The sequence below is a fragment of the Cebus imitator genome, unplaced genomic scaffold (assembly GCF_001604975.1).
Source record: "Cebus imitator isolate Cc_AM_T3 unplaced genomic scaffold, Cebus_imitator-1.0 Scaffold704, whole genome shotgun sequence".
In the NCBI taxonomy this organism is placed as follows: Eukaryota; Metazoa; Chordata; class Mammalia; order Primates; family Cebidae; genus Cebus; species Cebus imitator.
In genome coordinates, this window is record NW_016108019.1 from 424,772 (window position 1) to 450,975 (window position 26,204).

The 26,204-nt window shown below is 47.0% G+C and overlaps 1 protein-coding gene across 3 annotated transcripts in view; it reads right to left on the bottom strand.

Annotated features, from left to right (window-relative positions):
• Positions 1–9,440: 9,440 nt before the first annotated feature.
• Positions 9,441–26,204, bottom strand: part of ALOX5 (arachidonate 5-lipoxygenase) — a 60,605-nt gene continuing 43,841 nt past the window's right edge. Inside the window, exons 7-15 of one of the 3 annotated variants that reach the window (XM_017518809.2) lie at positions 24,930–25,076; positions 14,848–15,051; positions 14,054–14,140; positions 12,302–12,480; positions 11,967–12,088; positions 11,720–11,820; positions 11,256–11,426; positions 9,837–10,043; positions 9,441–9,718 (exon numbers count right to left, since the gene is read on the bottom strand). In XM_017518809.2, the coding sequence (XP_017374298.1) occupies positions 9,864–10,043; positions 11,256–11,426; positions 11,720–11,820; positions 11,967–12,088; positions 12,302–12,480; positions 14,054–14,140; positions 14,848–15,051; positions 24,930–25,076 (1,191 nt within the window). In that variant the 3' untranslated portion in view covers positions 9,441–9,718; positions 9,837–9,863. Of the gene's footprint in view, positions 10,044–11,255; positions 11,427–11,719; positions 11,821–11,966; positions 12,089–12,301; positions 12,481–14,053; positions 14,141–14,847; positions 15,052–24,929; positions 25,077–26,204 lie in introns of all 3 variants that reach the window. The other 2 variants (XM_037735015.1, XM_017518810.2) reach the window with 2 other exon arrangements.

The window sequence follows — 26,204 nt, forward strand, 5'->3', positions numbered from 1 at the left end:
GTCGACTTTATAGGGACAGAGGGCCTGGGGCGGTAGGAGAGCTGACCTGGCAGGTAGTAATTGGCTAGGTTGATTGCTGGGCGGCAGGAAGCCTGCCGGGCGGGAGCTTGTGGGACGGGAGGTTACGGGAGAGCTGGTGGGGCGGATGGTGATTGGTTCAGTGGGCCGCTGGGTGGGAAGGTTGCTGGTCTTGGGTCCGGCCAGGATAGAGTGAGATAAGGGACCCTCCCTGTGGGGGAGGAAGGGCCTTCCTTTTCGGGGATTAGGCCCTTTCCACATGGCTGGGGAACGGGGCCAAAAGTCCTCTACCAGACAATAGTACCACACGGAGTAGTGTTACTGCCCTAAAATTCCTCTGTGCCCTGCCTAGTCATCCCTCCCACTGTCCTAGCCCCTGGCAATCTTTTTACTGTCTCCACAGTTTTGCCTTTTCTGCAATGTAGTATCTTTGGAATCTTATAACAGCCTTTCAGATTGACTTCTTTTACTTAGTGATACAGTTTTTCCTGGGTCTTTTCATGACTTGATAGCTCATTTCTCTTTAGCACTGAATAATATTTCCATTGTCTGGATATACCAGTTTATTTACTGCCTACTGAAGGGCATCTTTGGTTGCTTCCAAGTTTTAGCAATTATGAACAAAGCTGCTCCACATGAGGGTTTTTGTGTGGACATCAGTAAATACCAAAGAGTGTGATTGCTGGATTGTGTGGTAAAAGCATTTAGTTTAGTAAGCAACTGCCAAGCTGTCTCCCTAATTGGCTGTACCATTTTGTATTCTCTCCAGTAATTAATGAAGAGTTCCTGTTGCTCCACATCCTCCTCCTTATTTGGCACTGTCATTGTTCTCAATTTTGGCCATTCTAATATAGTGGTATCTTGTTATTGTTCTAATTTGCATTTCCCTGATGGCATATAATGTGCAGCTGCTTTCACATGCTTACTTGCCATTTGTATATCTTCTTTTGTTTGTTAAAGCCTTTGTCCCATTTTTCAATCAGATTGTTTCCTTACTGTTAAGTTTAAGAAGGCTTTGTACATTTTAAGTAACAATCCTTTATCAGATTTGTCTTTGCAAATATTTCCTCCATCTCCTAATGTGGTCTTTTGCAAAGCAGAAGGTTTTAATTTTAATTAAGTCCAACTTAGCAATTCTTTCTTTCATGGACCATACCTTTGGCGTTATATCTAAAAAGTCATAGCCATACCTAGGTCATCTAGGTTTTATCCTGCGTTGTTTTCTGGGAGTTTTATAGCTTTGAATTTTACACTCAGGTCTGTAATCCATTTTGAGTTAATTTTTGTGAAGAGCATAAAGTCTGTATGTAGATTCATACTTCTTTGTTTTTGCATGTGGATGTCCAGTTGTTCCAGCACCATTTGTTGAAAAGACAATTTTACTCCATTGTATTGTCTGTACTACTTTGTCAAAGATCAGTTGACTGTATTTATGAAGTTCTATTTCTAGGCTCTCTGTTTTGTTTCATTGATCTATTTGTCTATTCTTTCACCAATACAGTACTATCTTGATTACTGTAGCTTTATAGGAGTTCGGTAGTATCCATTCTCCAAATTTGTTTTTTCCTACTATATTGTTGTGTTAGCTATTCTGGGCCTTTTTCTTCCCTATCTAAACTTTAGAGTAAGCTTGTCAACATCCACAAAATAACTTGCTGAGATTTTGATTAGGATTGCATTAAATCTATAGGTCAAGTTTTGAAGAACTGACATCTTGACAATATTGAGTCTTTCTGGGGAATATTTACTTATGTCTATTCATTTAGTTCCTCTTTGATTTCTGTCATCAGGGTTGCAGTTTTCCTCATAAAAATCTTTTATGCATTTTATTAGATTTAAACCTAAGTATGTAGTTTTGGGGCGTTAATGTAAACAGTATTTTGTTTTTAATTTCAGTTTGCACTTGCTCATTATTGGTGTATAAAAGTGATTGACTTTTGTATATTAACCTTTTATCCTACAACCTTGCTGTAACCACTTATTAGTTCCAGGAGTTTCTTTGTCTATTCTTTTGGATTTTCTACGTAGATGAGCATGTCATCTGCTAACAAAGACAGTTTTATTTTTTCCTTCCCATTACATATGCTTTATCTCTTTTTCTTATCTTACTGCATTAGGTAGGATTTTATGGTTTTTCAACATTTTATCACAAAAATTTTTAAACATAAAAAAATTTAATTGTATAGTAAGAATATATATGAACCCTAGAATCTACAATTAACATTTTTTCTTTGTATGCTTTACCACAGATTTCCATCTATTAATCACTCCATTCATCCATCATCTTATGTTTTTATGCATTGCAGAGTCAACTGTAGCCATAATTCTACTTCACCACAAAAGTTTCTGTCTGTATATCATTCACTAGAATTCAGTATTTGCTTATGGTTCTTTTTGGTTTCGGGGTAGTATTTACATACAGTGAAATGCATACATCTTAAGTGTACCACTTGATGACTTTTGAAAAATGTTATCTATCTAGGTAACCTAAACCCCTATCCAAATACGGAACATCATCCCAACCTGTTACTTAATGCTGCTTTCTAGTCCACCCCTGTCCCATCCCCACCAAAATCAAACCCCTCTTCTTATTTCTTTCCCACCAGAGACGTAATTGTAAGTCATACAGTATATACTCTTTTGTGTAAGGGTTTTTCAGTCAGCATAATGTTTTTGAAATTTATCCATGCTATTGTATCAGTTATGTTGTTCCTTTTTATTGTTGAATAGTACGCCATTGCATGACTATACCTTTTATTCATCCATTTTCTTATTACTAGATACTTGAACTATTTTCAGGTTTTTGGCTATTAGGAACTGCTAAGAATATTTTTGTACAGGTGTTTTTGTGGACATATGTTTTTATTTCTTTTAATTACCTGGGAATTGAATTTTGTTTCAGAGAGGGTAGGAATTTGTTTAGCTTTATAAGAAACTGTGAGATGTTCTTCCAAAGCCAGAGCACCATTTTACATTCCAACCAATAATGTGTGAAGGTTCAGTTACTTCATATCCTTGCCAACATTTGGTGTTGTCAGTCATTACCTTTTAGACATTCTGGATGTAGATTAGCAGTTGTAGTAGTAGTTTAGATTTATAGTTGTATTTCATTTTTGTTTTGATTTGCATTTTTCTAATGACTAATGATGTTGAGCATCTTTCCATGTACTTATTTGCCATTCACAAGTCTGATCTGTTTCTTTATATCAAGGGCCAGGAACGCCAGCCCACTGACCAAATGTAGCCCATGGCCTATTTTTATAAGACTCGAGCTAGGTTTGTTTTAAGAATGACAATCATTAAAAATTCAGGAAACAATAGATGCTGGCAAGGCTGTGGAGAAATAGGAATGCTTTTACACTGTTGGTGGGAGTGTAAATTAATTAGCCATTGTGGAAGGCAATGTGGTGATTCCTCCAGGATCTGGAAATCAGAAATACTATTTGACCCAGCAATCCCATTACTGGGTATATCCCCAAAGGATTTTAAATCATTCTGCTACATGCACACGTATGTTTATGGCAGCACTATTTACAATAGCGAAGACTTGGAACCAACCCAACTGCCCATCAATGATAGACTACATAAAGAAAATGTGGCACATATACACCATGGAATACTATGCAGCCATAAAGAGGAATGTCCCTTTGCAGGGACATGGATGAAGCTGGAAGCCATCATTCTCAGCAAACTAACACAGGAACAGAAAACCAAACACTGCATTTACTCCCTCAGAAGTGAAAGTTGAACAGTCAGAACACATGGACACAGGGAGGGGAACATCACACACCAGGGCCTGTTGGGGGGCAAGGGGAAAGAGGAGGGAGAGCGTTAGAACAAATACCTATGCATGCAGGGCTTAAAACCTAGATGATGGGTTGATAGGTGCAGGAAACCACCATAGAACATGTATACCTATGTAACACACCTGCACGTTCTGCACATATATCTCCAAACTTAAAATTAAAAAAAAAAAGGCAGCAGGGTACAGCCTGAAAAACCTTAAATATTACAATCAGGAGAAGGGCAAAGAAAAAAAAAAACCTTACATATCTGACAGAAAAAATTCTGCTTCTATTATGCATTTATAGTGTATATCTTATATATAGCATGTTGCGTATTAATTTTTTTTTTTTTTAAATACGGGGTTTCACCATGTTGGTCAGGCTGGTCTTGAACTCCTGACCTCAGGTGATCTGCCCGCCTTGGCCTCCAAAGTGCTTGGATTACAGTCATGAGCCACCATACCCAGCCCGGGTATTAATTGTTAAAATGCATTCTGATCATCTCTTTTAGTTCTGAGTTTTTAGTTCATTAACATCTAATGGGCCGGGTGCAATGGCTTATGCCTGTAATCCTAGCACTTTGGGAGGCTGAGGTGGGAGGATCACTTGAGCCCAGGAGTTGGAAACCAGCCTAGGCTGAACATAGGGAGACCTTGTTTCTACAAAAAAAATTAAAAATTTAAAATTTAAAAAACATTTGATATAATTATTGATAAGACTAGAGCTATGTCTACTATTTTATTGTTTGATTTTTGTTTTTCCTCTTATTTTTGTTTCTCTGTTCCTTTTTCCTGTCTTCATTATTTGTGAATTTTTAGAATTCCATTTTAAGTCCTCTGTTGTTTTTTATCTACATTTCTTTAAGTTATTGTTAGTGGTTGCTCTAAGGATTATAATCTACCTCCCTAAATTTTCACAAACTACCTAGAATTAATACTGTACCACATGATACACAATTTAGAAACCATGTAACAGAGTAAATCCCTTTACTGCCCATTGTCTTTTATGCCATCTTCATGTGTATTACATTTACATGCATTATAAATACCACATGACAATATTATAATATTTGCTGTAAATAGCTATATATCTTTTAAAGAAATTAAGAAGGAGAAAAATCTTTTGCATTTTCCAAATATCTTCCACTTCTGGTTTTATTCATTCCTTCCTGAGTTTCCATCTAGCATTTCCCTTCAGCCTGAAGAATTTCCATTAGCATGTTTTGTAATGCAGATCTGCTGGTGACAGATTCTCTTAGTTCTATGTTACCTAAAATTTTTGTTTTCATTCTTAAAGGATATTTTTGCTGGTTACAGAATTCTGTGTTGGTAATTTTTTTTCTTTTAATACTTTAAAAATACTGTTCCATTATTTTTTGGCCCCACACAGTTTCTGATTAAAAATTAGCTGTAGTTCACATTTTTGTTACACTCTGTATATTATGTTTTGCTGTTTTTGAGATTTTCTGTTTAATTCTGGTTTTGTGCAATTTGATTCTGAAGCATGTAGGTATGGGGTTTTTTTGAATTTTTTTAAAATTTAAGTCCTGGGGTACATGTGCAGAACGTGCAGGTTTGTTACACAGGTATACATGTGCCATGGTGGTTTGCTGCACCCATCAACCCGTCATCTACATTATATATTTCTCCTAAAGCTAACCCTCCCCTAGCCCTGCACCTACCGATAGGCCTTGGTGTGTGATGTTCCCCTCCCTGTGTCCATGTGTTCTCCTTGTTCAACTCCCACCTATGAGTGAAAACATGCGGTGTTTGGTTTTCTGTTCTTGTATTAGTTTGCTGAGAATGATGGTTTCCAGCTTCATCCATGTCCCTGCAAAGGACATGAACTCATTCCTTTTTATGGCTGCATAGTATTCCATGGTGTATATACGCCACATTTTCTTTATCCGGTCTATCATTGATGGGCATTTGGGTTGGTTCCAAGTCTTTGCTATTGTGAACAGTGGCACAATAAACATACATGTGCATGTGTCTTTATAGTAGAGTGATTTATAATCCTTTGGGTACATACCCAATAATGGGATTGCTGGGTCAAATGGTATTTCTAGTTCTAGATCCTTGAGGAATTGCCACACTGCTTTCCACAAACATTGAACTAATTTACACTCCCACCAACAGTGTAAAAGCATTCCTGTTTCTCCACATCCTCTCCAGCATCTGTTGTTTCCTGACTTTTTAATGATCTCCATTCTAACTGGCATGAGATAGCATCTCATTGTGGTTTTGATTTGCATTTCTATAATGACCAGTGATGATGACCATTTTTTCATATGTCTGTTGGCATATAAATGTCTTCTTTTGAGAAGCGTCTGTTCATATCCTTCACCCATTTTTTAATGGGGTTGATTTTTTTCTCATAAAATTGTTTTTAAGTTCTTTGTAGATTCTGGATATTAGCCCTTTGTCAGATGGATAGATTGCAAAATTTTCCTCCCATTCTGTAGGTTGCCTATTGACCCTGATGATAGTTTCTTTTGCTGTGCAGAAGCTCTTTAGTTTAATTAGATCCCGTTTGTCAATTTTGGCTTTTAGTTTTCTTCTTTGTATTTATTCTGCTTGGGTTTGACTGAGTTTCTTGAAGCTTTAAATGGATATCTTTCACCAAATTTGGGGAAATTTTGGCCTTGGTCTCCTCAGATACTGTTCTGTCTCATTCTCTTTTATCTCCTTTCTCCTTCTAAGACTTCAATTATATGTATGCCAGTTGTTTTGATACTGCCTATAGATTTCTGGGCTCTGTTTATTTATTTTTTTTAACTCTGTATTTCCTATCGATCATTTCTATTGCTCTATCTTCATGTTCACTTTCTCTTTACTCTGTCATCTCTGTTCTGCTATTTGGTTATTTTTTCAGCCCAGTTATTTTTTTCCTCTGGTATTTTTTAGTTCTAGGATTTCCATCTTCTTTTCCTTCTTATGATGCATAATTTATTGTTGAGGTTTCCAATCCTTTCATAAGTTGGAGCATATTTCCTTTAACTCACTGAGCACAAATCTAAAAACTTCACTAAAATAATTGTCTGCTAATTCCAACATCATCATCTTGGGATTGGTCTCTGTTAATTATCTTTTCCTTTGAGACTATGTGACATTTTCCTAATTCTTTGTATGTTGAGTAATTTTGGATTGTGTTCTAGCTATTATTAACGTTATTTTGTAGAGATTCTGAATTCTGAATTCTATTAGATTCCTCGAAAGAGTGTTGTTGATTTTTCTTTTTCTTTTTTTTTTTGAGATGGAGTCTCACTCTGTCGCCCAGGCTGGAGTGCAGTAGCACAATCTTGGCTCACTGCCACCTTCATCTCCCAGGTTCAAGCAATTCTCCTGCCTTAGCCTCCTGAGTAGCTGGGACTACAGGCATGTACCACCATGACTGGCTAATTTTGTATTTTTAGTGGAGACAGGGTTTCACCATGTTGATCACGCTTGAACTCTTGACCTCAAGTGATCCACCCACCTTGGCCTCCCAAAGTGCTGGGATTACAGAGGTGAGCCACCATGCCCAGCCATGATGTTTTTTTTAATTCAAGCGAGCAATTAACTTAGTTGAACTGAAACTACAAACTATTTGAAAATTCACATATCACTTTGGTTGTGCTTTGATTTGAATGGATGTGTCCTTCCAAAAATCATATGTTGGAATGTAAACCACAAGGTGATGGCATTAGGAGGTGGGGCCTTTTGGGAAATGATTAATTCATGAGGGTTGTGCTCTCATGAATAGATTGGTGTCCTTAAGAGAATGTTCGCCCTTTTTTGCCCTTCTGCTGTGTGAGGACACAGCATAGAGGGCACCCTCATGGGAGCAGACACCGAGCCCTCCCTTACCAGACACTGAAGCTGCCAGTGCCTCATCTTAGACTTCCAGCCTCCAGAACTGTGAGGAATCAATTTCTGTTCTGTATAAATGACCCTATCTAAAGTATTTTATTATAGCAGCACAAACAGAGTAAGACAGGCTGTTTTATCCTAAATTGGGCTGCTTGCAGTTTGCCCTATGCACATGTGTCTTAGATGTTTAGACAGAATCTATGCACAGAATTTGGGATTCTCCCTCTCCTGTGGTAGCAATGGAGCTATCCTATTCAGACACCCTACCCCAGGGAACCAGAAGGACCAGCTGCAGAGAACGTACTTGACTGACAATCTCAGCTGCCACACCTTTGGATCCACTGTGGGGTTCATGCCAAGACCATTGCTATCATTTCTGCCAGATGTAAGATTTTTGTAATGGTGACTTTGTTTCAGGACTCTTCATTAGCTGGTGTGAGACTTTTCAGAGATGCTGTAAAAGGGCTTCTGCAGTCTGAAGCCCTTCCAACCCAATCCTTCTCATGTCAGACCTGCTTCAACACCCCTGCCTACTCCTATTCATTTCTCTTCTCTCCTTGACCACACAGCCTTGTTGTTCTAAAGGTTGGTATGTTCATTCTCAAAGCAACATGGAGCTGAATGCCTTTACCATGGTATATGCTTATATCACCTGTCCCAAAGATCATTCACAAATGTGGTGGGCAATTCTCCGAGGGATGGCAGGGAGTCTCGGACATTAAGGGGCTGGACCTCAGTCTCTAGTACCCACCCCAATAGTCAGGTCTCCTCAGAAGGCCTGTGGCTTCAGGAATGCATGCATGCCTTCCCCCATGCCACATTGGCCCTGTAGAAGCCTTTACCTAGACACAGAGCTGCTGGTCTGCCACACTGGAAGCACCTTCCAGAGACATGGGAGACCCTGATGACACGGTTCCGAAGCCAGGGGCTGGAGGGCTGGGATTTGGGCATGTGAGCACAGGGAGAGAGTGGGTCACTATGCCCAGGCTCAGAGCTGGCTCTGCTTCTTAGGCCTGGGGAAAGAGAATGCGTTTTAATATGTATTTTATTTTATTTATTATTTGAGAGAGAGTCTGGCTCTGTTGCCAGGCTGGAGTGCAGTGGTATGACATTGGCTCACTATAACCTCTGTCTCCTGGGTTCAAGCAATTTTCCTGCCTCAGCCTTCTCAGTAGCTGGGATTGCAGGTGCCTACCACCATGCCTGGCTAATTTTTTGTATTTTCAGTAGAGATGGGGTTTCACCATGTTGGCCAGGCTGGTATCGAATTCCTGACCTCAAATGATCTGGCCGCCTCGGACTCCCAAAGTGCTGGGATTACATGTGTGAGCCACCGCACCCGCCCATTATTTTTTATGTCATGTTAAGAACCCTGCCTCAGCTCCCTGATAGCCATTAGCTAGGTGCCCTGCCAGGAGGAAAATGAGGGAACAGCCGAGTGCTGGTACCTTTTGCCAGTCCTGGGGCACCGACATAAAGTGAGTTCTCTGTACTTCCAGAGGCTTCTGTGCCCAGGGAGAGACCATAGAGAGGGCAACAACAGAGGTCCTGACAAAGCCCTGGGGAGAGACAGGAACCAAGGATGCCTTCCCAGAGGTGGTGGCATTTGGGATATGTTCCAAAGAGAGTAGGTACTGCTTGGGGGAAAAAACACCTTCCATCCAGACGTGGGTGGGGAGGTTTTTGCCCTGATAAAATCATAGTGATTGTGGCTTTTTTTCTTTTGGTGTGGGAGGTGGCAATGAGCTGTTTGGGATGACTGGAACACAGCACATGGAACAAGACCCATTTTAAATGAACCACTTTATTTTTATGACAACCAATTCTTAATTCATTCAATAAGAATGAATTGGGTACCTACTGTGTGCAAGGATTTGGACTAAGCACAAATAGAACAGAAAATAATCATCCCATGTCTCCAACAAGAACAGACATCTATCAGTGGTGGTGATTTGCTGTTGGTGTGGAAATCCTGAGTTGGGGGTGGACAGGACGCTGTGCAGTCCTGCTCTGCGTAGAAGGGGTCCCTGCGGTGTTTACACTTTGATCAATCTGTGGGGTTCCCTAAAGATCAAAGGATAAAAGGAAAGGCACTGGTCTGAGAGGAAGAGATGTGACTGCCAGGAGGCTGGCCAGAGAGCTGGCCAGGCAGGCTGGAGTCCAGCGGGCTGGGGCAGCTGACCTTCCCACAGTGAGACTGGCAGTGTGCTCAGATGGCCACGCTGTTCGGAATCCGGTCTGGAGACAAGTAGTAATATGGCAGCTTCTTGTTCTTGTTGCGATCAGCAATCACGCTGACAATAGCCTCGAGGTTCTTGCGGAATCGGGCCATGGCCTCTTTCACAGGCTTCTCGATAAAATGTTCTTCTGGGTACATGCCCAGGAACAGCTGAGGGCCAAGACATGGACAAACACATAGGTCGGTCTGCGACCCGGGTAAACTGACAGGCCTGTCTCATCCCCTGGAGCCAACCACTCTTTGGGAGATGAAGGAGGGAACGTCTATATTCACACTCTCCTGCCTGCCTCCCCATATTCACCCTCTGCTGCCTGCTGAGAGGGCCTCAGGAAGGCAAATGTCGCCTCCAACTTGCCTCCCTAAGGAAGGCTTCAGAGCTGGGGCTTCATGGGTAAGTGAGAAAGTAACTGCCCGCTGCCAGGTGGTAATGAGATGACGCAGATGAAGGAAGAGGCTGCTGGTGGTTGCAGCCATGGTATTCTGCTAGCTCGGGCCACCCCTATGAAGCACTCCCACCTCCCATCAGGGGTGCTGGGGCCAGTGCTGTCCTCTCCAGCCCAGGAGGGCAAAAGGCAGGCCAGGGAGCCCGAAGGGGTGGTTGCCCTGTTGGCATGGTCACACAGATGTCTGTGGGGCAGAGCTGGACATCATTCACAAAAAATATATATACTGTATTGGATTAAGATCACAAAGCTTCCTAGCTAGAAAGGCATAAAAAACTTTGGCTACTGATGATAGGATTTTGGATTTAGTTTGTGGAGGGCGATTCAGTCTCAATATTCTTTGACTAAGGAATTCTTCTGCTAGGAACGTGTCTGTCATACTGAACACAGGTGCAAAGGCACAAAAACAAGGATGTCCAGTGAGGGACCAACACATTATTAGCCTGGAACAACTGAGACGCCCAGCAGCCTGGAGCGGGTTGGACCGTCCCGCCATTCTATGCAGCACTGAGCTACCCCAAAGCAGGTGCATCCACCAAGACACAACGGATTTGGTGTTAAGTTAAATTAGGTGCACGTGTCCGTGGGGAAAAAAACGGGAAACTTGGTCATTCCCTCTGGAGTGCCAGGGAAAAAAACATGTGCAAGAGCTTTGTCAATAGCTGGGGGGAGGGGACGTCACACACGACCCTTTGGTGACAGTGAGCAGAGCCTGTACACTTCCTGCCGCGTCCACCTTGAGCTCTGTGCAGGTTCAGGCTGGGGGACCTGGTGACCGCTGCAGCCCTCTGGGCCCCTCCAGCCTTGGAGGTCAGGATTCCTGCCCCCAGGTGAGCCTTGAGGCCTGAGTCACAAAGCCCTCAGGCTGAGGAACAGGCTGGGGTGACCTGGGGCTGTGCCCCGCCCTGCCCAGCCTCACCTCGTTTTCCTGGAACTGGCTCAGCGCCCACACTGCACCCAGATGCCAGCAGGAGCGGCCGCGGTCCGGCAGTGAGTCCACTATTTGCTCTATGGTCACCACGCCCTTGGCCGTGGGCGGCGGGGCTCGCATGGTTGGGGGCGCATTGGGAATCCAGGAGCACCAGTCGTACTGCGGAGACGGCCACGGACGAGCGTGGACCCCCCGAAGCCCAGCTGCTCCCGGGGTCCTATCCTTCCCGTGCCGCCCAACTCCAGCGGGCCCCGCAGTCCGTCCATTCTCTTTCCCCGCGGCCAACGCCCTCGGCTGAGCGGGCAGAGTCCGCCCCGCAATTCCCATTCCAGGCCCGAGGCTGCCCAAGGGTGCGGATGCAGGGCTGGGGCGGGGTCCCGGCGTGGCCCGGCCCGGGGAGCTGTGACGGCCCTGGGGAGGGAGCTCCGCCTAGCGGGCCCGGCCCCGCCTACCTGGCCGAAGTTGACCGCGGCATGCTGGGCGGAGGCAGTGAAGATCACCACGGTCAGGTACTCCGACAGCTGCTCCCGGCTCTTGAGCGACTTGGGGAAGCCTGGGGCGAACCACCGGCGGGTTGAGGCCCGGTCCCCAGGGACCCCAGGGCCCGGCGCCCACCGCGTGCCCGGGCAGGACACCCCGGAGGGGCGGCGGCTGGGCCCGCGCTGCCGACTGCCGGGGAGCCGGGCCCGGAGGCCCTACCTGAGGCCTTGCAGCCCCGCATGCCGTACACGTAGACGTCCTTCACGAAGTCCTGCAGCTCCGAGTCCTCCGCCACCACCTGGTCGCTCTCGTAGTAGATGTCCACCACCTCGGCCGTGAACCTGGCTCGGGGGCGCAGCCGGGGTGGGCGACCCAGCGGGGTGGGCGACGGGTGCCCGGCGCCGACCCAGTCATGGACTCCTTAACGTCCGGCCCGGGACTCCTTCCCCCACCCCTTCCCGCTTCAGCGCCAGCCACGGGGGTCAGGCCAGCCCCCGGGAGTCAGGCAGGGGGCCCCGCTCCTCCCCCAGGACCACCGCCCGGCGGGCGCTCACGTCCTGACGGCTTCCCACACCAGGAGCCCGTCGTCCCGGTAGAAGTAGTAGGGGATGTCCTCTTTGCTCTCCATGCCCCGGGCCTTGATGGCCTCGGGGAAGCACAGTGAGGCGTAGGTCAGGTCCTTCATGGCCCTCTGCACCATCTGCACGTGCCCGCCGCCCCCTGTGGCGTTGGCCTGGAGTGGGAGGCAAAGTCCCTGAGCCGGTGGCTCCCCCCACAGCTGTCCAGCCCCAGTGCTCTCCACACATCCCTGAGGAAATGTGCCAGGGGGCGGGGAGACCAGGCACGCAGAGGGACAAATCCTTGTCCTGTGAGAAGGGGGAGGGATGTTTAATGCAGAGAATGACAAGGGCAGCCGAGTGGAGAGGTGACAGGGAGGAGCCTCCCGCCCAATCCAATGCAAGGGACTGAACGGTGGGGCCGCAGCGTGCAGAACGGAAAGGTGCGCTCCCACCTCCAGGAGGGCAGCAGGCGGCGGCAGGTGTGCGGGGAACCCCAGCACCGGCGGGCCTGGCCTGTGAAGTCTGCCCTAGTCCTGGGCACAGGACGCTCAGTCATTTCTCTGTGACCCACAGTTCCTAGATCCCATGCAACTCTGTTGAGTGCTTGTTGTGTGCTCAGGTGAGGCTGGAGAGACCCACAGGGAGGGATCCTGGTTCTGATACTGGCTGTGGAGCCATGCAGGCACACTCACAGGCTCACACGTGTGTACACGTGCACACACAGTAATACACCCACGGGGCTGGGATGTCGTGCCAGAGAAGTTTTGAAGGAAGACTTGGGTGCTGGGGTGACAGAGATTGGTCCATGGTGGGCATTCAGCCCAAGCGGGACCAACCAGAGCTGCTCCAGGAACTTTCTGTTTGGATGTGGCTGGGAGATAATGGCCACATGGGAACCTGAGGTGGAGCTACTATGCTGAGCTCCTGTGCCCTCTCCTGTGGGGGCCTGTGTGCAGCAGGAGAGTGTGATGCCAACACAGGTGAAGGAGAAAGACGGAGCCAGTGTACGTGCACCCTGGGGCACTGCTTGAGTCCCTGGATCCATTTCTGGCTGAGGCCCCTGCCCCTCTATTGTGTCCAGGAATTTGAGATAAGGCATGTCTTGTCACAAGGCAGCTGGTTTGAGTTGGGTTTTGCCATTTGCAACCCAAACAGTGTCTCAACTTCAGTGGTCAGATCTGGCCTGGTCACTAATGGGCCGAGGAAAGGAGGAAGGTTAGGGCGAGAGCCTAGGCGAGAGTCCGAGTTTGGTGAGGCTAAGGGGGCTCAAAACAAGGTGGGGTGCTGCCTGGGGAATGCGAGGGCTGGGCAGATGCAGGGGACAGGGGTTGGGAGGGTTGAGACCCCAGAGGCAGAGTGCTGGGGAGGGCCAGGTCAGGGTTGCAGGGGTACAGCAGATTGACAGGCAGACACAGGTTCCTGGCACGTAGGAGGTCAGGGGGCCATGAGGAGTCCGTGCCAGAGGGGGTCTACACCCCGGTCCCAGAGGCTGGGAGAGGGAAGGGGTGGAGGAGGGGACCGGGAGCCATCATCGAGGAGGAAGACCTGGTGGTGTGCCTAGAGAAGGGCTCCTGGCTGCGTGGCAGGGGCTGGAGACATTGGGAGGATGCTGGAGACACTGCTCTGAGCACAGCCTCCAGCCTTCACCCTCCCAGGCCTCCAGAGACTGCATCTAGATCTCAGACAGGGAGTGAGGCAGCCAGGCTGGGCTCTTCCATGCAATGAGTGGGGTAGGAGGGCACCCACCTTGTCAAAGAGGCCACACTCGCAGATGAGCTGCTCACGGGCCTTGGTGTTGATGGCGATGGTGAATCTCACATGTGCCACCAGCAGCTAGGCAGGGGAAAGGAGGAGGCCTCAGAGGGGGCCCAGCTGGGTGACCAGGTGTCCCCAGGTCCCACAGGTCCCCCACCCAGGCCTGCCCTGCAGGATGATGCTGGGTGCAGGGAGGAAGTGAAGGCCAGGTGCTGAGCTTTCTGCTAAGCGCTGGAGGCCTGTACCCCTCTGATGCTTACCAAGCATGATAATGATTCAGAAGGTCCTGGCCAGCACTTGTACAATGCTTACCTCTGTGCTCCCTGAGTTCACTGTTTTAATCCTGACCATCATTCTGTAGGGCAGATGTACTATTTGACATCTTTTACTGATGAGGAAACTGAGGCACACAGAAGTACTTTTAGCCTGCAGTCACCGCAACAGTCAATGTTTGTAGGATTCGGAAACACGGAAGGAGAGTGACCGCGGGGGCGGCCGTCAGCATCAGCCGAGAATCACCGTGAACTCATCTGCCTTTTCCAGCTCTACTGGCTGGCCAGTGAGGCCCCTGTGTCAGCCCCCGCGCCAGCCTCGTCTCCTGGGGAACAAGAGGCTCCCAGCTGTTTTCTTCCTTTGGGGGCATTACTGACTCTGGGAACGTCTCTCCAGTGTCTCTTTCTGCCACCCACTCCTAGCCACAGGTCCCCCTGTGGGATGTTAGCACCCCCTCCCACCCCACATCTCACATGCCCTCCCACAGCAGGTGGGGCAGTAGCTGGCTGTACCTTGAAAATGGGGTGCACAGCAGGCAGCTGGCGGTACATCGCAATGCCAAAAACCTCAGACACCAGATGTGTTCGCAGAAGGTGGGTGATGGTCTGGTGGATGTGGAAGTCGCTGGAACGCACCCAGATTTTGGCCAAAAGCCAGTCGTATTTTGCATCCGAAGGGAGGAAGATAGGGTTCTCCTCTCCTGGGATTTGGTTGAGCTGACACATCAAGGGAAAGGAAACACACTGCTGTATTTCACTTCAGATTAGAGCTGTTGGAGAACGTGAAGTATCTGAATTTCTTCAATAGTGACTTTGGAATCAGAAGAGCCTGGAGGGGGCAGAGGGCCCCGGGGTGGTATTTCTTGTTCCAGCCATATTATTCACAACCTGCATGACTCTGGATGACACACTGGGCCTTTCTAAGCTCCGGCTTCAGCATCTGTCATGTGGGGACAGTGATCCCTCGGCTCACAGTTACTGTGGGAATGACCTCAGGAGCCGGCGGCATGGAAGGAGCAGGGAGGTGAAGGGCCCAGCAGTGGGGGGATCCCAGCCCCCTCTTCCCCTCCTTGCCCTGCTCCCTCTTCCACTGCCGCTCATTGATCTCCCACGCTTTCCTCCCTCTCCTCTTCCCTGAGATGCTGGTGCTCCCCAGGGTCTGCCCCACTGCTCCTGTCTTCTCTTCTTGCCCTAAGTCAGCTACTCCTGTTCCAGGACTCGGGGCCCTCCTGGTGCTGAGCCTCCCAGATCAGGGTCTGCAGCTCCAGCTCTGCCCGGAGCCCACGCCTGCGGCCAGGCGTCTCCTGTAGCAGAGGCTGAACCTGTCTTCCCTTTCCAGTTTCCACTCCACATTGGGACAAGGTGAGTTTTTTTCTTTTCCAAAATGTATATCATGTCATGTTAACCGCCTCCACAATCACCTCTTGATGCCAGAAAATAAAATCCCCAAACTCTGTGGTGACCTGGTCGCTGATGCCTCTGCACACACAGCCTCACCTTCCCACCACCACCCTGGCACCCAGCCCCAGGTCCCTCCATGCCAGCAGCCCCAGGTGTCACCCCCTTACTGAGTGCCCAGCACAGCCTCAGCACCTGACAGTAAGCTCTCATGAAAGCCTGCAGAAGGTACTGGCACTGCATATTTTTAGATGAAGACGTGGGGTCTTGGAGGGGTTGACAGAAAGAATGAGGTGGGTGGCAGGACCGTAGCCAAGAGCGGCCAGGAAGGGGCGTGGCCAGACTTTAGGTGCCTGGAAAGATCAGTGTCACTGCAGCAGAGTGGCCATGGCTGGGGAGGGAGAGCTGCCCCAGAGCACACAGCTGTGTCACTTCCTGTAAGTATTGTGGAAGGTGGGGTCCTTGAGTGTCTCTCCCTTGAAAACAGTGCTGTCTAATAGTCATATAATGCCAGTCACACATGGAATTGTATATATTCAGGAAGCCATATTAATAAAAGTAAAAGGAAACAGGTGAAATGTAGGTTAATAATATAATTTTATTTTACCCACTATATCCAGAATATTATCACTTCAATATGAAACCAATCTAAAACTATTAAATGAGACATTTCACATTCCCTACCTCCTTATTCTGTCTTAGAAATCAGGTGTGGACTTCACACATGCAGCAGGTCTTGGTTTGGATGAGCCGAATCCTAAGTGCTCCAGAGCCCCAGCAGCCAGTGGCTACAACCCTGGGCAGAGGGATGCCAGCAGCCCCAGCGCCCCCTGAGGACCAAGGCAGGGGGAGGGAGGAGGGAGAGCAGAGTGTGACATGCACACTAGGCGTGCCTGTCTGTTTATACATGAGATTAGTTGGCTGCTTTTAAATATCAGACAATTTCACATAAAAATTTGAATGACCTGGTTTTCTTGAAAAATTAGAAGGTCTGAGATCTCTGCACCCATGTTCTCACAGAACTACACTCTTGTTCCTTTTACACAGTCCCAGCTCTGAGGGTCCCCACTGCCACACCATTTGCATGAGCTGCCTGGCCTGCTCATACCTGATCTGTGCCCTAGAGCACCGGGCTGCTCTGGGACACTCTCTGACATGTCTCCACATGCTCTGACGAGTTCCTGATGTCTCTGGGACACTGGCATGTTCCTGCCATGCTCTGGGGCCGAGGAGCCCCCTGTTGTGTGCCAGGGGCTTTACGTATGCCACTTCACTTAATCCTCACTTTGACCCTGCAAGACAGGTATTCCTTGCTGTACCCAGCAAGGTTAAGCAGCTTTCCCAAGTCACACAGTAGATAAAGAGCTGATCCCGCAACATGATACTGAACAGATGAAAATTGGAAGCATTCCCCCTAAAAACTGAAATAAGACATGGATGTCCACTCTCATCCCTCCTATTCAATACAGTATTGGAAGTCCTAGTCACAGAAATTAGGCAAGAGAAAGAAGTAAAAGAATAAAAAAAAAAAAAAAAGGAAGTCAAATTATCTCTGTCCATCCATGATATGACTCTATGACTAGAAAACCCTGAAGATGCTTCCAAAAGACTCCTAGACCTGATAAACAACTTTAGTAAAGTCTCAGGATACAAAATCAATGTACAAAAATCAGTAGCATTTCTTTTTATTTGAGACAGTCTCACTATCCCCCAGGCTGAAGTGTAGCGGTGTGATCTCAGCTCACTGCAACCTCCACCTCCCGGGTTCAAGCAATTCTGCCTTAGCTTCCCAAGTAGCTGGGACTGCAGGTCCCAGCTTGTGCTACCATGCCTGGCTAATTTTTGTATTTTTATTCAAAATGGCTTTTCACCATGTTGGCCAGGTTGGGTGATCTGCGTCCTTGGCCTCCCAAAGTGCTGGGATTACAGGTGTGGGCCACTGTGCCTTGTCTAAAAATCAGTAGCATTTCTATGCACCAACAATGTTCAAGCTGAGAACCACACCAGGAACGTGATCTCAGTTGCAATAGCCTCCCCCTGCACACATACACAAAATAAAACACCAAAGAATACATCCAACCAAGGAGGTGAAAGAGCTCTACAAGGAGAACTATAAAACACTGATGAAACAAATCATAGATGACACAAAAAAATGGAAAAACATCCCATGCTAATGGATTGGAAGAACCAATATCATTAAAATGACCATACTGCCCAAAGCAATATACAGATACAATGCAATTCCTATCAAATTACCAACATCATTTTTCACAAAATTAGAAAAAACAATCCTAAAATCCACATGGAACTAAAAAATAGCCTGAATAGACAAAGCAATCCTAGGCAAAAAGAAGAACGCTGGAGGAATCACATTACCTGACTTCAAACTATACTACAAGACTATAGTAACCAAAACAGCATGGTATACTGGTACAAAAATAGGCACACAGATTAATGGAACAGAATAGAGAACCCAGAAATAAAGCCATATACCTAAAACCAACTAATTTTTGACAAAGTCAACAAAAATAAACAATAGGGAAAGGATATCCTATTCAATAAATGGCGTTGGAAAAACTGGCTACCTATATGCATAAGAATGACACTGGGCCCCTACCTCTCACCACATACAAAAATTACCTCTAGATGGATTACAGACCTAAATGTAAGAGCTCAAACTTTTAAAATTCTAGAAGAAAGCCTAGGAAAAACTCTTATGGACATTGGCCTAGGCAAAGAATTTATAACTAGACCTCAAAGGCAAATGCAACAAAAACAAAAATTGGCAAATGAGACTTAATCAAACTAAAGGGCTTCTGCACAGCAAAACAAACTATCAACAGAGTAAACAACCTACAGAATGGGAGAAAATATTTCCAAACTATACCTCCACAAAGGACTAATATCCAGAATCTATAAGGAACTTAAGAAAAAACACTGCCATTAAAAAGTGGGCAAAGGACATAAACAGACACTTCTCAAAAGAAGACATACAAGTGGCCAACAAACATGAAAAAATGCTCAACATCACTAATCATCAGAGAAATGCAAATTAAAACCACAATGAGATACCAGTCAGAATGGCTATTATTAAGAAGTAAACAAATGACGGATGTTAGAAGGATGCAGACGAAAGGGAATACTTACACTCTGTTGGTGGGAATGTAAATTACTTCCACTCCTGTGGAAAGCAGTTTGGAGATTTTGCAAAGAACTGAAAATAGAATTACCATTTGACCCAGCAACCCTATTACTGTGTACCTACCCAAAGGAAAAGAAACTGCTTTACCAAAAAGACACATGCACACATATGTTTATCACAGCACTGTTCACAATATCAAAATCATAGAATCAACCTAGGTACCCACTGACAGTGGCACCAGATTAAAAAAATGTGGTACATGTACTCCATGGAATACTACATGGCCACAAAAAAGAATGAAATCGTGTCCTTTGCAGCAACGTAGATGCAGTTCAGGATTGGCACTTAGGCCATAATCCTAAGTGAATTAATACAGAAACAGAAAATTGAATACTGCATGCTCTTATTTATAAGTGGGAGCTAAGCATTGTGTACATATGGACATAAAATTGGGAACAAAAGACACTGGGGACTCCAAGAAGGGGAGGGAGGGAGGGAGGAAAGGATTGAAAAACTAGGTATTGGGTACTATGCCCAGTATTTGAGTGATGGGTTCAATAGAAGCCTAAACCCCAGCATTATGCAATATAACCATGTAACAAACCTGCATGTGTACCCCATGAATCTAAAAAATTATATCTATATATACCCATACATACATATATATACACGAATACACACACACACACACACACACACACACACACACACACGCTGTTCTGACCAGTAAACAAAGAGCTGAACAAGAACAAGAGCCCAGTGCTCTGCCCATTTCTTCAGCACATCACTCTGCCTTCTGCCTCTCTCCACCTCCTGGCCTGGCCCAGCCTCACCTGCCCATCCCCTTGAGCGCTTGTACCACTGAGCTGAGCCTTACCCGACCCATCCTTCACATCGTCCCACTCCTGTCCAGGATCTTGGCCTGCCATGGGATGCCAGAACTTGCCCTGAGCAATTTGTGTTTCTTAAATTTGTTTTTTGGGTAAAGAAGTAGCTTTACATTTCTGATTAGAAAAGAATACTTGTTTATTGTAAAAAGAAATTTGAGTCATGACAGGAAAAGCATTCCTTTCAAAGATGCTGCAACATCTCATAGTGAGGACATGGGAGGGCTCACTCACTCAATCCTCCTCTACCTTCAGACTGTTTTCAACTTTGTTTCCCCATCACAAACTATGCTCCTGCTGGTACCCACGCACATCAGTGCTTTCATTTCTGCTGAGTGGCTGCTAGCGAAGGCTGAGCTTTGCGGGTGTGGGGGTGTTTTCTTTGAGTAGACACTGCCTGCCCTACTGTTCCTGGGACGGGTTCACTCTGCTGGTGAACACCTGTTCAGTGCTACCGGCTGTCAGAACACTTAAACGATAAAGTCCCCTCCAGTGCGCCTGTGATTGAGATGGAGCAGGGGCCTCCTCTTAGGGATCTCTAGGCTCCCTTGCCCCAACAAGCATGGAAATGAAGGAAAATCCTGAATTCCTTCAAGGGAAATTCCAAGCACCCAGCTAGCCCTGAGAAGCAAATCAGCAACTTGACAAGCAAGAGGGTAACAGCAGCCTAATACAACAGCCAAGGAAGCTAGTGTCATGGGGTGTTTGGTTCCCTCTAGAAAGTAAACAGAACATCTGAACAGGTGTTTTTCAGAAACCCAGACCCCCCCCCCCCCAAACAGATCCACTGGCACTGGCACAGAGACCTCAGATAAGAGGCAGCTGAGGACTGAACTCCCTGAGCATGGCTCTTTGCTCTAAATTTCTTCCTGTGGGGCCTGGGGGAAAGTCCCACCCACAGGCCAGAGCTAACATTCCTTTCTGCTAACCCAAATGTTTAAACAAATCTTCTCTTCCTTAGCCAATTGCAAAACAACAAAATTTTGAATCTACCTATGACCTGGAAGCCACCCTCCCCAACAACTTAAAGATATCCCACCCTTTTAGCCCAAAACCAATGGGTACCTTCCGTGTATTGATTAATGATTTTGCCTGTTAAATTCTGCTTTCCTGAAATCTACCTCACCTTTCAAAGCCCCTACCTGCAAGCCATCAGGGCGTTCCAGTCTTAAGTGAGCTGCCCAATTCTCCTTTTTTGGTCCCTGCAATAAATGCCTGTGTTCTAGACTCTGTCCCAATCTCAGTGTTTGGTTTTGCTGCACTGGGCAAGCAGACCCCAGTCCAGCTCGGTAACACAATTGCCCTTGCCAAGACAGCCCAACCCCAGGATCCTGACCGCCCACTCCAAAGTGCACCTGGTACAGCAGGTGCTGTGGGATCTGCTCAGGTGGTGGTTCGAGCTCTGACCTCGGGCTGCCCAGGCCCACCAATGATTTTCCCATGAACACTGCCAGGCTGCAACAATTCATGAGCAGTGCATCCTTGCTGGTGTTTGCCAGTTACCTCTTCATTTTTCCAACCAGACGGGTCAGAAATGATATCTCATTGTTAACTTTCATTTGAATTTCCCTAACTACAGGTGAAATTAGGAGTTTTTCCATGTGCTGGTTGCCTATTTACATTTCTTCTTTTGTGAATCGCCTTTTCACATTCTCTGCTCGTTTTTCCATTGGAGTATTTGCCTTTTCCTGTCAATGTGAAGGAATTACTTGGATATCATAGATAGGCCTCTCTTAGCTGTCACTTCTGTTATGGTTACTTCCCCCAACTTCTGTTTTGCCTTTTAGCTTTGTTTATGGTTTGTTTTATTGTTCACATTTTAAAACATTACATAATCAAGTATACTTAGCTTTCTCCTTAGACCTTCTTGTTTTCTTTTTACTTCTAAAAGTCTTCTGAGTCTCCACATAGTTTTTCTACATTTGTTTACTTTTTTATTTAAATTTTTACTTCATCTAAATTTCTTTTTTTCTTGTTCTTCTAAGCAACTCTACATGATGAGATTGATTTTTGTAGATGGCATGACAGAGCAGTCCAATTTAATTTTCTTCTTATGCAAAGGCAGTGTGATAGCACCATCAAAATAATATCCCTTGTTCACTGAGTTGAAAAACCTCTATTGTGATGCATTAAATTCCTCTGTAGGGGAGTCTATTTCTAGGTCTTACTCTATACTGCCCCACAATTCTGTTTTCAAGCACAGCATCTGCTTAACAGTAACCTTACAGATCCAGCAAGGAAAGTGTTCCCTCTGTGTTTTTTCTTTTTATTTTATTTTTAAAGACAGGGTCTCACTCTGTCGCCCAGTGTGGAATGCAGTGGAGCGATCATGGCTCACTGCAGCCTCGAACTCCTGGACTCAAGCCATCCTCCTATCTCAGCCCGCTGAGCAGTTGGGATTACAGGCATGTACCACCATATCTATTTTTTTTTTTTAGAGATGAGGTCTCACTTGGTTGTGCTGCCTCTCTGTGTGGTTTTTATTTTTTCCTTTTTTCCACGAAAATTTTGACTATGCTAGATTTCTCTTTCTATATGAATCTTTCCATTTTTAAAATTGTTTTCTCTCCTTTTTAGTTCCTCTTCACCAACACCCCACCCCCACCAAGAAAGAGAAAAGATTCTGGCTGAAATTTAATTTGAAAGCACATTCAGTTTGTATACTAGAATTTGGTAGAACTGACATTTTCATGTTATACTGACTGTTTCCTGCCCAATATCAAATCACTGTAAGTGGCTGGCTGACACTCAGCTGCTTACCGTGTGGGTCTGTTATCAGTCACTAGATGGAAATTGGCCTGTTTTCTACAATTTCTTCTAATTTGTCTTTTCCTAGGTTTTTATCCATTTCCTCTAACTTTTCAAATTTGTTGCCATATTACTGTCATTTAAGAAATATATAATCTACGGCCGGGCGTGGTGGCTCAAGCCTGTAATCCCAGCACTTTGGGAGGCCGAGGCGGGTGGATCACGAGGTCAAGAGATTGAGACCATCCTGGTCAACATGGTGAAACCCTGTCTCTACTAAAAATACAAAAAATTAGCTGGGCATGGTGGCGCGTGCCTGTAATCCCAGCTACTCAGGAGGCTGAGGCAGGAGAATTGCCTGAACCCAGGAGGCAGAGGTTGCGGTGAGCCGAGATCACGCCATTGCACTCCAAAAAGGGAAAAAAGAGGGAAACTCTGTCTCAAAAAAAAAAAAAGAAAAGAAAAGAAAAGAAATATATAATCTAATTACGCTTCTTTTTTTAAGAGATGGGGTCTCACTGTGTTGCTCAGGCTAGAGTGCTGTGGCTACTCACAGGTGTAATCATAGCACAATTCAGCCTCAAATGAGCCTCCTGCCTCAGCCTCCCAAGTAGCTGGGACTACAGTACCACCACGCACCACCACGGTGCTTGGCTATAATTACTCTTCTTATGACTCCTTTTTTCTTCTGAATCTTCCATACTTTTTTTCTCTCTCTCTCTATCTCTCTCTTTCTATCTCTCTCTCTCTTTCTCACTCTCTCTCCTCTCTTTTTCCATCAGCCTCAAGAGGAGGTTATTATTATTATTTTTTGGCCTTTCAAAGAACCAGATCTTGGATTTACTATCCTCTAGCTTTCATTTGCTTGGGTCTTTATGCTTTGCAAATTTTCCATTTTCAGAACAAGAAAGAGACTCGGGAACATTCTGTGGCTTGCCCAAGGTTCCACAGCCTGCTAACAAGTGACTGAGCTGGAATTTAAGCCAGGCCCCTGACTCCAGGCTGCTCCAAGAGGTCTCTGAGCCAAGCTTTTGAAGGCACCCACCAGTACTGTCTGGGATCTCCTGGAATCTCCTAGCAATGTTGTCTTCTTTTAGGTCACCTGTCCCTTTACCTGCTGCTTCAGTTTCTTAGGCACAGGGCTTCTCTCTGGTAACAGACAGGAAACTCCTCTGACAGTACATGCCCCAGGAGACCGTGGGGACCCTGGAATCTAGAGTCAGATGACCTGGCTTGAATCCTAGCTCTGTGGCTGGCTGTGGGCACCTGTGCCTCAGCTTCCTTATCTGGGTAAAATGATCAACATCAATAGAGCCCACTACCTAGGAGAGTTGTGGTGATGATTACACAGATAAAGATAGGTTATCTAAAACCCCAGTGGTCAAATGTGCTGCAGAATCCAGAAGTTTTAGGATTTTAGCAGTGGGTATACTTCATTATATGCCATACCCCCTCCCACCCCAGGTCTAGGGCAACATAATCTTTTACAATCAAACAGCAGCATTTCTGCAGTGATCCACAGGCATAGCACACTGAATAGAAATAAGCCTCTAAATAACCTCACCTATTGCTTCAAAGAAGGTTTGTTTACAGAAAATGAATTTGCTGCACATTTTTGAAATATGCAGCAATTTTCAGATTTTTGAGATTTAGGATGGAGGGTGGGGATTGTGGACTGTGAAGGTTAACCCCTGGGATAGTCTTGGCATGTGGCTGCTGCCTGACCTATCCAGCTGCTATTGTGTCCACAGCTCCCAGGGTCCATTTCATGGACATTATTTGCTAAATGCTCATCTGTCAGTCTCCCATGGGGTCCCCTGTGTAGTTCCTCCCTACCCCCACGGACCTATACGCAGTCCAGTCCTGGCCCTGGCCCCTGCTGTCTGCATACCAGCTCCCAGTCTGGCAGCAAGCTGGTGCCAGGAACAGGGGAAGACAAAGCCCTGTGCCCGCCTGCCTCCTCCAGGGTCCCCCTCTTCCTCTTCTCTAGTCTTAGGTAGACGTAAGGACCCACACCATCATCAAAGGTGACATCCCCAGACTGGCCTGGTTCCTGACCCCAGAGCCCATGGTGCCCCTCAGTGGCCTTGGTCTCCAGCTCAGCCCACAGCTTCACCTGCCTGACCCCTGGAAGCACCTTGATTGGGGGCCCCTGGTCAGCGTGCTGAGGTGGAGAGTATAAAATGTCATCCCAGGACAGGTCCTCCACAGTGTGCCTTGACCGGCCAGGGGTTTCTCGAGCGTGCCTCGGGGGAGTAGAGCCCTCTCCACCCCTGCGGACGGCCCACCTCAGGGCAGGCAGGAGCCCTAGTGTCTTTCAAGGCATAGCTTCCTCAGCTGGAGTGTGAATGGAGCCACCCAGGAGTCCTGGATCGCCGAGGACTGTGCTGCCCAGAAAGGTGTGTACCCCAGCAGCCTACCTGGATGGCAATGGGGACGATCTTGTTGGCCAGGTTCTTATACAGTAAGCAGATGGGCGCCGCCAGGAACTGGAGTGTGCAGGGGTCTGTTTTGTTGGCATCGATGCCATCCAACAGCTCAAAGTCCACTACGAAAATGTTCCCTTGCTGCAGGAGGCAGAGAGATGTGTGCAAATCAGGCTCAGCAGATGGACCAAGAATCAGGCCTGGGGAAAGAATGTTGACCCCTGGGGCCCCCTCTCCCTTCCCTACGACTTAGCAGAGTTCAGAATGTGAACGTCTCTCCTCTTGACTCAAAGGCTGATTGAGTCACATGGAGCATGCTCACAGGTTGTGGCAGTTCGGTCAAGGTGAGGGAATGGCAGCATTTGTGGTATCTAAAACCTGCCTGACTCACATGAAAGATGAGAGACCACCCTGAGTGTCAGTTTAATAAGAAGAAAGGAGAGGTTAGATGAAATAGATGTGACCAGTTAAATGTCAAAAAATGCTCCTGAAAGACTCTCCACAGAGGTCGAAGCTGGGCAACTCAACCCCAGTCAGAGCCAGGACAAGGGTTCCCCTTGGGAGGAAGAGACGGGAAGCGGGGCAGGGCGGGGCTGTCCGCCCGATTGGGCAGGAGACGAGGGAAGGGGGAGGGGATTCTGCAGGAGTGGGAGACTACAGGGGCTGAGGGGGCTCTCCAGGAGGTAGGACAGGTCTGCGGGGGCGGGAATGGGCATGTGGCGGGAGAGGGGCTGCAGAAGCAGAGAGGGACGGGTTTGCAGTGACCGGGTGGGGGATGGGGGTGGTCTGCAGGGCGGGCGTGTTGTGCCCTGGTACGAGACTGGGGACACGGTGGGTCATTGGTGTAAATTCGTCAGGCTTGCTGACCCTCGGATCTGTGCCCTTTTCTGTAGGAGTTAACACACCTCGACACAAAAGGAGCGTGCTGGTGAAGTGGGAAGCGCAGAGGCGCCCCTAGGAACGCAGGGCAAGGGGTGGGCCTGCTGGGCCGGGCACGCAGCCCTTAAGCCCGCGGCAGGGCCGCTCTTTCTGAAGCCTTTTCTGTTGCCTGAGAGATGAAGGAAAGGGTGAGGGTCCCGGCTGCAGAGGGGTCGAGGTCTGCGCTGCCTGGACACATCCCAGAGCACCCCGCTGCAGCTTCACCGATCGCGCCCGCGCGCAGGAATCCCAGGCTGCCCCATGGGGACAGAAGCTGCCCATCCAGGACGGCGGGAGCTTGGAGCCTGGCCACCGCCTTCCTCCTTTGTGTCGTGTGACACCAGGGATGAG